Source organism: Astatotilapia calliptera, chromosome 8, assembly GCF_964374335.1.
Source record: "Astatotilapia calliptera chromosome 8, fAstCal68.1, whole genome shotgun sequence".
In the NCBI taxonomy this organism is placed as follows: domain Eukaryota; kingdom Metazoa; phylum Chordata; class Actinopteri; order Cichliformes; family Cichlidae; genus Astatotilapia; species Astatotilapia calliptera.
In genome coordinates this window covers 1,307,501-1,317,755 of record NC_137429.1, presented here as the reverse complement: position 1 = coordinate 1,317,755, position 10,255 = coordinate 1,307,501, and the positions used below count along the sequence as shown (strand labels likewise).

The following is a 10,255-nucleotide window of genomic DNA, read 5'->3' as shown; positions in this document are numbered from 1 at the left end:
CAGCAGCAGCTTTGCATGATTCAAAGATCAGAATAATCCTGCTTTGTCTGTTACTAGTTGCAGCTCCTTGCCCCCCCCCAATTCTCGTAAAACAAGCTGTTTTAGTGCCTTCCCTTTAAGGGGGGTTTGTTCTGATTGACTGACTTCAGGAAGTCTGCAGAGGGGCAGCCTGTAGTGCTTTAGAAAGACGCTGATGTTTAGTGAGGAGTCAGAGGTACGTGTGATGTCACATGATGTAGATTTAATCTGTGAGACATTCAACTTTATTTATAAAACACCCTTTAACAGAAACATACCTCCAGCAGAACCAGGCTCAGGGAGGGGCGGCCATCTGCAGCAAATGACTGGGGTTAGGGAAGACACGACAAAGTCACGCTGCTGAGAGCCAGAGATTAATAAGAACTAATGAGCGCTGTAAAGCACTATACAAATACAGGCCATTTCAGTGCAGGGAGGTCTATTAACACATAGTGAGTGAAGAAGAAACACCCAATGCATCATGGGAATCCCCGGCAGCCTACACCTATTGCAGCATAACTAAGGGAGGATCCAGGGTCACCTGGTCCAGCCCTAACTATATGCTTTAGCAAAAAGGAAAGTTTGAAGCCTAATCTTGAAAGTAGAGATAGTGTCTGTCTCCTGAATCCAAACTGGAAGCTGGTTCCACAGAAGAGGGGCTGAAAACTGAAGGCTCTGCCTCCCATTCTACTTTTAAATACTCTAGGAACAACAAGTAGGCCTGCAGAGCGAGAGCGAAGTGCAACACAATGTGAATGGTGCACTGAGGTCTAGTGACAGCAGTGATGATATTGACCACAGCAGACAGAAGCTTCATTAATAAGGTGTTTAATAGCTGTTTGGGGTAATAAGACATACAGACTGTGTTCTGTTCCAACAGGAACTGTGCTTCATCACTTTGCTTACTTCATCTGCAGACAAACGTCGTCTTCATTGTAAAAAACACAAGTGCTTATTGAAGATGTGCAAAACAGAGTAACAACAACAACAACAATAATAACAATAATAATACTGTCAGCAACAACAAGGAGAAAAGAGCTTCAAACTTCACAAACTCACAGTGAGAAACTTTGTACCATCAAAACAGAAATTATGGCTTCAACAGTGCAAACAACACCAGATCCTCCGAAGTCCAGCCCTGATACCCAGATATCCGGTGCTCGCTGCTGTGAAAGGAGGTTCCTGTACCTCCTCCACGCCTCAGAGAACCCATTCTTCACACTGAAGCTGCAGTCAGGCCCAAAGTTTGTTGACGGTTTGTGGCTCTGAACGGCATGCCTGAACTCGGAGCTCCACAATCTCAGAGAGCAGTTGTTATTAATAACCCCAGTATGCGTGCTGTCTAACCTGACCTGGCGCTCTGCTGCCGCCCCCCTGTGAAGCCTCGTGCGGACTCTGTCGAGAGCTGCTCGTTTGGTGATGTCACTGATTACTGGACTTTGTGAGCTAATGTTAGCTCACAGGCTCTGAGGCACATACTTTGGTTTCAACGTTAGACTCACCCTGAGACCGTCACCGTGCACGCTTTGAGTCCTTTCTTTGAACCAAACGGGAATAAATTCCCGTTTGGTTCAAATAAAGAATAAATTCCCGTTTGGTTCAAATAAGGAATAAATTTCTGTTTGGTTCAAATAAGGAATAAATTTCTGTTTGGTTCTCGGCACAGCGCCTCCTTCAAGACGTCCTGAGCAGCTGATTTAATCAGTTTAAAGAGCGACGTAGCCTCACCTTCAGACTTCACCAAAGAAACGCTTTGAATGAAACTTGATTTGAGAACCTTCATCACCATGATCACCTTTTTCAGATTATAGTTTCCCCTTATTTAAAGATTATTTTCTATCATTTGAGGAATGAGAACATTGGTACTTTGAGCCCTGATGATGGGATAATGGAGGGTTGAGTTTAGATGATTTAAAGGTCAGGCATTTAATTGTTTCCTTTTTTAACTTTATAGTTAATCAATATAAACACTCTCACAATGAAAAAGACTTTAAAGTCATGGCAATGAGAACATTTCCCATTTTTTCAGATAACTATTTGTTTCATTTATTTTAACTAGAATATTCTTCTTTAAGGCCCAAAACAGAGAAATACAAAACTCATATTTTACCAGCACCGAGATTAGTTCAGGTTTTTCTCTTCATGCTAATTATTTATTTTTTATTATTACAAGAAATGTTTTCTTTTATTTTCAATGTTTGCTTTTGAAATGTGTTGCAGAGTAAAATGACTCTTCTCTCTTTTTTAAAAGTCCGAAAATAAACACGTCAGGTGTTTTTTTTCATTACGTTAAATAATTCAACGTTAATTATAATTCACTGAAAAAGTTATAAAAAGTTTCTTTGATGAACTCTGAACTTTGAGCGATCATTAATGTTCATCCCTGTTGCTATGAAAAGTTATTCTGTTCTCATTGCTGAAAACAGGTATGGAGTAAAAGGTCAGAGGTCAAGCTAACAGCTGATCTGCTTTCCCACACAAACTTCATTGTAGTTTCATTTAAGCACAAACTCAAACCATCAGAGACAAACACTTTAAAACTCAGCTGATCTGAAATTTAATGAGGTCAGATCTTCCTCCTCCTCCTGCTCCTGCTCCTCCTCCTGCTCCTCCTCCTTCTCTACAGACAGATCTGTTTGGCGAGCTCGCGGTCCAGGTCGTGAATCAGCGTGTCAAAGTCCTTCAGGCTGAGCCGACAGTTAAACGGAGCGTCAAAGTCCAGGAAGTCATCCATGTACAGAGCTCCGCCCCCTCCTGTTGGCCATGCCCTCTTCTTCTCCTCCTCGTCTTCATCATCACTCCCTGAAAAGCCAAGAGGAAGAAGCAGAGTCAGAGAGGAGAAGGGGCTGTCAGTCAGACACCTGTCAGTTCTACAGTCACCCTCTCCGGCCGTAATGTGACCCAGCAGGAATCAAACAGGTGTTTCAGTGACACCTGTGCAGGTTAACCATGTGTATAGGTAGACGATCAGCTGATTTTTACCTGCATCGCTCTCGCTTCCTGCCACCTCATCGTAATCGGCATCCTGCCCGGTCAGAAACTCTTGTCCGCAAACGCTCCAGTCTCCCGCGTACCTGTTGATTGGCGGTGGACTCTCCAGCCGGGCCACACCGCCACGCCCTCGCCGTGACACCACCACCTCCTCTTCAGGGCTCTGTGGTAGAGCCAGGCGCAACGCAGGATGCCGCTGCTGCTGCACCAAGGGATTCTGGTGAGGGGTGGAGGAGGGAGGAGGCGAGGCATTGGCGTCGGCTGGTGCTCGATGAGTCGGCACTGAGGACAAAGAACAATTGGGACGATCTCGATGGGTTCCATGGCAAGGTAAGGAATGTGGGCAGGTCTGTAGGGCTTACCTGGCCACAGCTGCAGCAGGTAGTGCAGCGCTTCGATGTGCCGTTTGAAGTCCACGGCGCTCGCCATCTCCTCGCCATGATAGAAGCCCTTCGTTGATCCTCTTCCCGACTTCCCTCCTCCCCCCCTCCACGCATCTTGGGTTGGCGTGAGGAGCACAGGCCCGAAGCACACGGCGAGGTTCTGATGAGTCATCCTGTTGGCGGCGCTCAAAGATGCTACGAGGCTGAGGTGGTCGAGCAGGAGCAACAGAGTGGCCTGAAAGCGAGAGATGGCGAGGACAGTTAGTAGACAACTCAGCGGTTGACCTGCTGAAATCTGACCTGATGTCAGATTTCAGATTAACTCGTCTCAATTTTCCCGAATGTAAAATATTCAGCCTGTTTATTTTACTTCAAAGGTTCCAGGTTGCGAAAAGGTCAAAGGTCAGGGTGTTAGGTTGCAGCTGAAGCTGCCAGTTTTCTACCCCTCTGTAGGACCATGTGTTCATACAGGAAGTAAACAGGAAGCATGCGTTCATTATTCCAGACTATTCTTCCTGTTCAAAGGCTGCTGCCAACATTACCCACAATGCACCGGGAACCGCGACAGCAGCTTCTGCATTAACGAAGAAGAAACGTCTCAATGAGAATGCAGTTGGTGCATGCAGAATTCCTTGACTACTGGAATTATGTCACTGGCCAGTTCTAGCGCGACATGCTCGATCAGACGAAATCAAACCTTCATCATTTGCTTTAAATGTAAACGCTGTGTGTTCTTTATCTGTCTTACACCAACTCTGCAAACTAGAGCGGTCATAGAGGGCTCACAGCTGGGTCACAGTAGTGTCCCAGAGACAGGAAGAAGCAGGACCAACAGCAGGCCTGCACACAGAAGAAGAAGAGTAGCATGAGGAAGAACATTGTGGGCTAGTGTCCATCAGATAGACTGAGTCAAGGTACTGCTGACTGTGAGGACACAGCAGGAAGCTGCATTGTAAGAATACTGCTGGTGCACTGCAAGATTACCACAGTAGTACTGCAGGAGTACTGGCTGTTACCCTTTCTGGAGGTGGCAGACAGGACAGCAGCTCCACGGTCCTTTGGGACAGTTGGGGATCAGGTGTTGCAGGTTGGACAGGTGGGGGTCGTAGGGTCATGGCCTCCCGGACCACCTGGTACAGAGTCCTAGTGATGAGGGGGGATGGCAGCTCCCGCAGGTAGTCCTTTAGAATCCCTGAGGAGGCAGGTGAGTGCAGTCACAACGAGTATGAGGACGATCAGAGGTCGGGTCAGAGTCTAGCTCAGACACAGGGACAGGGTAAGGAGCCAGGGGTCAAGTACATGTTCTCTGCTGTGCTTACCTGTGATTACGTTGATGTCAGGGTAGAGGTCCTCAGATAGACAAACTGCTGAGCTGTTCCTTTCGAACCAATCCCTGAGCTCCTTCTTCACCGCAGCAGAGCCACAGAGCCTGTAAAGACCTACCACCTGACACACACACAGACACATAATCAGCTGACGGCGAAGCCGCGGCATCTTTGTCACAGCAGACTTGCACGCTAACCTTCAGTCCCCGTCGTTCGATCTCTGCCACTGTTTTCTGGATCAGCAGGGGGACGGGAGTTGCAGAGCCCTCTTTCTCCACCAGGTGGTGGAGCTCAACCCCAAACACAGAGGACGGGGTGGATGCGTCGCCGTTGGGCTGCAGACACACAATTTAAGATTGAGTCTGTAGCAGCGGTGGTGGTTGGTCCACAGTTCACAGCACTTCATGCTCATCATGGAGATGCTGATTTCCCTTTTCAGCAGCGGTGCAACTCCTACCAGAGGGTTTGCTGAGCATGATGCTACTGTGATTGGTCTGCCAGCTCACCTGACCTGAACCCCTATCTGGGCTTCTGTAATACTGGAGCAGCTGCAGGCTGACCGTGGCTATGCTACACTGCACTGCAGCAGGCATTGATGGTGAAGGAGCCCCACCAGGTACCGACTGTGTGAGTGAACACACCCTTGAGAAGCTGGACGTTTCCATATCACAACCACAATCACCAAAATGAAAACAACAAAAAAGGCTTCAAAAATTTCACTTTATGTGTAATGAACAGTGCTGGTCAAGTTACTTGAAAAAAGTAATCAGTAACTAATTACTGATTACTTCCCCAAAAAAGTAATCCCCTTACTTTACTGATTACTTATTTTCAAAAGTAATTAATTACTTAGTTACTTAGTTACTTTTTAAAAACACGATTTACAACCTGAGTAGCTGATAAAGCGATAGATCTTTCAGCCCAATTCTACTTTTTCTGCATAATCATCATACAAAATGTGATCAAATGGAAAAGTCTCTTTTTAAAACTTGTTTTATCATTTTTAATCTTTTAACTTTATGCATCAAGCAAACATTTAATTATCTGCAACATTCTCTGACTGGAAGAAATTAGTTTAACATTGAAACCTATTTTCTGCACATTCCAGCACATAAAATAAAATATTTTGTGTGTTTACACTCAGTCTTTCAAATAGATGCAAGTAAAACACAGCAGAAAATAAATAAAGTCAAAGACTCAGCGGTCCTGTTGCTCTATTTTCACCTGTAAAGCAGGAGTGGGGTAGGCGGAGGGTTACCCTGGTGCAGGTGTGCCGCGGTCAGTGGAAGAATCCGTGAGTTTCTCTGTGAGTTTCCCATTACGTCGTAGCTACTCGGTGCTTGTTGGAAGTTTAGGGGTTTTTCGCTGTAAAGAGAAGTTTTCTTCCCACGCACAGCGGACACTAATGTTTTTGTCACTTTTTATGGAATCAAACTCAAAGTAAGGTCAGTACTTCCACGCTTTAAACGCTGCACGCTCATACTCTCTCTGCACTCGATATGTGATCCATTGTTGATCTGCACACAGCTGTTGTCACTAACGTCGCACTCGCTTACGTCACTGTCGTGAGACATTCTCGCAAAAAAATCACGGTTTTAGTAACGCAGTAATGCAGCGTTCCTACGGGAAAGTAGCGGTAATCTAATTACCGTTTTTGCAATAGTAATCCCTTACTTTACTCGTTACTTGAAAAAAGTAATCAGATTACAGTAACGCGTTACAAGTAACGCGTTACTGCCCATCTCTGGTAATGAATATGTGAAAGCTTACTTTTACCATTATATACGTTGTTAGTATATTCAAAGTTTTCGAGTTGTGCTATTTGAAGAACAGTCCAGACTAGCAGGACGATGGGACCCCGCCCAGGTGACCTGCTGGTTCCAGTTAAATCTAGCTGCATGTATCAGCAGCAGCAGTGGGATTGTGTACCTGCGTGTCCCATTTCTCCTGCAGAGACAGTTTGATATAGAGAAGTCCTCTGGGCTCCAGCTTCACACAGAGCTGCTGACAGCGACTCCCTGACAAACCAAACACATCCTCAGCATACAATTCAGACGTCAATGATAATCATAGTGTCAGCTGCATTAACAATGAACAATGTGGTATAATGAACCTTTGAAGAGAGGGGGGATGGAGACCCCACCCAGACCGCACACCCGGTTTCTAGTTGGACCACCTGAGTTGGGACTCTGCTCAGATGTTGTTTTGGGTCCACAGACTGAAAAAGGGGAGAAAAAAAATTTGTGAGCAGATTTAAATGGACACCCAAAGAATATGATGATGTGTGTGTGTGTGTGTGTGTGGGGGGGGTCGTGATCAAATAAAAATAGAAAGTTGTGTTTTGAAAATTGGAGTTCAAGTTATTTTTCCTTCCAATAGTGTTAACATGCTGCACATGGACAAGATTTTTTTTTTAAATTTTCATTGTAAGTGGGCTAAAGCAGTTACCGTAAATGTCGGGCTATAAGCCGCTACTTTTTGCACAAGCTTTGAACCCTGCGGCTTTTAGTCAGGTGCGGCTTTTCTATGGATTGTCCATGATTTTTGTGATATCGTAAGACGATTTGTTTTGTGTGTTCCACTGTTGTACGGCACTACGTTGCCTGGCGGAAGGATCGGGGTTCAAGAGTGGTATGTTAGTCACATGTCCGTCCGCCAGGCAACGTAGTGCCGTACAAGTAGCACGAAAAACAAAGTAGCGGTACGCGTTCAGCGGGAGTCGTGGATGATGAGCGGCGATAAACTTGCAAGTTATGCCCAAAAAGCAAGTTATGCCCAACTCCACCGGTGGATTCTGACAGCGTGGAAAAGTGTGAAAACATCCACGATCACCAACGGATTTTGAAGGGCTGGACTGCTGCATGATGGAGAGGAGGACACCGCCACGGCCCTTCAGAGGGTGTTCGACTCTGACACTGACAACGAGGATTTCTTTGGTTTTGAAAGTGACAACGAAGGAGAGAAGAAGAGTGGATGACGAAGCCATCCTGAGCCTGTTTGTATCCGACACTGGAGAAGAGGACTTTGGTGGTTTTAGTGCGCAGGAAGAAGAGAAAGATGGTGAATGACTGACTTTTCTTCTTGTTAAAGCTGTGTCACTGCACCTGAGCCTAAAAGGTAGTCTGAATCTATTTTTCTGGTGTGCTATAGGTTACTGTTATGTACTACATGTGCAAATATGTACCTATAACTTGTTTTTCAAAATATTAATAAAAGTGATGTCTCCAAACAGCCATCTCTTTCCTGACAATTCCCTTTGTGCATATTCTCTTACATATGATAAGTCAACATTGAAACACCTGCGGCTTTTGGTCAGGTGCGGCTAATGTATGTACAAAACAGGATTTTCCCCTGATTTTAGCTTGTGCGGCTAATATTTAGGTGCGCTTTGTAGTCCGGGAAATACGGTAATTAAAAGTAGTCTCACATAAATGCTGTAATTTGATTATTTTAATAAACATGTAACTTATTCGATGCTGGCGTGACCACAGTGCACACGTCTGCTGTTGCTCACAGTGGTCCAAGGGGACGCTCAGGGAGTTTGTGCATTCGCTCAGACACGTGAAACATTAGAGGGAACGTTGGTTCTGCCTGAATGCGGCTTTGTTGTATTACCTGGTGTTAATACCACTATGCGGAGCTGCCTGGCTCGCTCTAGCTCCAGGTGGAAAGTGTGGTTTAAGGGGAGGGCCGAGCCTCGCAGCATCAGGAGGGCAGTCCTCGCTCTCGTCACCCCATCAATCTGTATCACCAGGAAGACTTCCTTACTGCCCTCTGACCTGAGACCGAACATCCAGAGAGACAGAGAATGACTGCTCCAAATCTGAACCTAACCCTCCAACAGGGGGCCCCCTTGAACACAACATTCACAGAAAAATGTTGTCAGTGGAGCTAGAAGTGACCAAGAGGGTGGATTAGTTTGTTAGACTGTACAGGTCTGTCCGGTGTATCACATAGACACAGACGACCTGCTAATTAGTACTCAGTAACATCCAAGTAAATTCCTAAAACTGGAGCTCAGACTTCTTGTATGGTCTGCTGGTAACCCCAGCAGACATATTGTTGGTCAGATACCAGAGATCCAGGTTAGAAGAATGTTTTATATCAGACCTGTACTCAGACGATTTATACCCTATACAGTCATGAATTAGCTGCTGGTAAAACAGCCAGTCTGAGCTTTAGACTGTTGACCTGCAGTTCTCTTAATGTCCACTGGATGCTGCTGTGTTCAGATTCTGTGTTGAAGTGAATTAAAGGCTTGAAGGTATGTTTATACCTGCTGGTCTTCATCTCCTCCAGCCCCAGCAAGTGGACAGTCAGTAAACCCGTCACCCGTTGGCTGCATCTCGGCGGGTCGGAGCCCACGTACAGCTGGAATGAGCTGACGTCACAGGGCCCATCCTGGGTGATCACGTGTTGAGAGGGCTGCTGTCGTGGCAGTAGTTCAGGGGAGTCCCCGTCACTAAGATACCCTGACAGGAAGACACACGTTCTATTATAGTAGTTTTTCACTGGATTTCACTTAGAGGCTGAGACTCCCCACGCTTTATTGAAAATGGATGAAGATGGAATCCATGACCTTAATGTGGTTCTGGCAAGGTCAGAAATATCAGGAAGATACACAGATTTCTGTGAAATACAGTCACAGACGCTTTGTATTTACTGTGTACTCATTCTCACTATCGGTTTACTCCTGAATCCTGCCCAGAGCCATGAAAGTTCCTGCTCTACATCTGAGCTAACCTCTTCTCCCCCACGAGCGGTTTACCTCCTTTACTGGCTGAGCATCCTCTTGATGACCGTCGCTGTGGTCGGGCTGGAGAGGTGGAGCTGTCCAGATGATACTTGCTGATCACGTTCTGGTTGGAGAGCGCCAATAATGATGCCGTGCTCTTACCAGCCGACTCCTCTCCGCTTCCTCTATTGTCATTTGTTTGCCGATGGGCCCGAGAAGATGAGCGGAGGCTGAGTTTCCGGCGCAGCTCGGGAAGTTTCTTCATCTTTAGAGAGAGTTTTCTTACCGTACCAGGAGACCTCAACCTGTCAATCATACTTCCTGACACACCCCCTTTCTTTTGGGAGGCGGGACTAGAGTCTGGAGGAGAGTCTGAAGCAGGGTGAGATGAAGAACGCCAATGAAGACAAAACCTGAGCAATGTGGTGACAGCAGGTGAAACAGGAAGTCTTACCTGTATTTTCTGCTTTGATGTCATCGATATGGTGACTGACACTTGGATTGGGGAGGCTGGAGCACTGAAAGTCCTCCAGTGGACTGGCACTGCTGCAACCTCCGCCAATGTCTGTTCCAGCACTAGGCTCATCTTTTTTTGCCCTCCGCTTCCATACATCCTCGTCCCGGCGTAGACCTCCTAAGTCCTCCTCCTCGGGGATCGGGTTGTACCAGATGTTGCTGCCACTGTCCTCCTGAGGGTCGCACACTTCATCTGCAGTCTTTCCTGAAGAAAGCACCCAGGCTCGGCTGCTGCGATCCAGGCTCTGCAGGTAGGCGCGCTGGCCAGACAGCTTGGCACTGACGGA

General features: G+C 46.4%; 1 protein-coding gene across 1 annotated transcript in view; it reads right to left on the bottom strand.

Moving 5' to 3' along the window:
- Positions 1-830: 830 nt before the first annotated feature.
- syde1 (synapse defective Rho GTPase homolog 1) overlaps positions 831-10,255 on the bottom strand; it is a 16,701-nt gene continuing 7,276 nt past the window's right edge. Inside the window, exons 3-14 of the mRNA XM_026177802.2 lie at positions 9,907-10,255; positions 9,486-9,824; positions 8,994-9,189; positions 8,333-8,496; positions 6,831-6,935; positions 6,647-6,735; positions 4,915-5,052; positions 4,712-4,838; positions 4,409-4,584; positions 3,372-3,627; positions 3,001-3,291; positions 831-2,820 (exon numbers count right to left, since the gene is read on the bottom strand). The exon at positions 9,907-10,255 is cut by the window's right edge and continues 129 nt beyond it. Coding sequence (XP_026033587.2) covers positions 2,639-2,820; positions 3,001-3,291; positions 3,372-3,627; positions 4,409-4,584; positions 4,712-4,838; positions 4,915-5,052; positions 6,647-6,735; positions 6,831-6,935; positions 8,333-8,496; positions 8,994-9,189; positions 9,486-9,824; positions 9,907-10,255 — 2,412 coding nt within the window. The 3' untranslated portion in view covers positions 831-2,638. The remainder of the gene's footprint in view (positions 2,821-3,000; positions 3,292-3,371; positions 3,628-4,408; positions 4,585-4,711; positions 4,839-4,914; positions 5,053-6,646; positions 6,736-6,830; positions 6,936-8,332; positions 8,497-8,993; positions 9,190-9,485; positions 9,825-9,906) is intronic.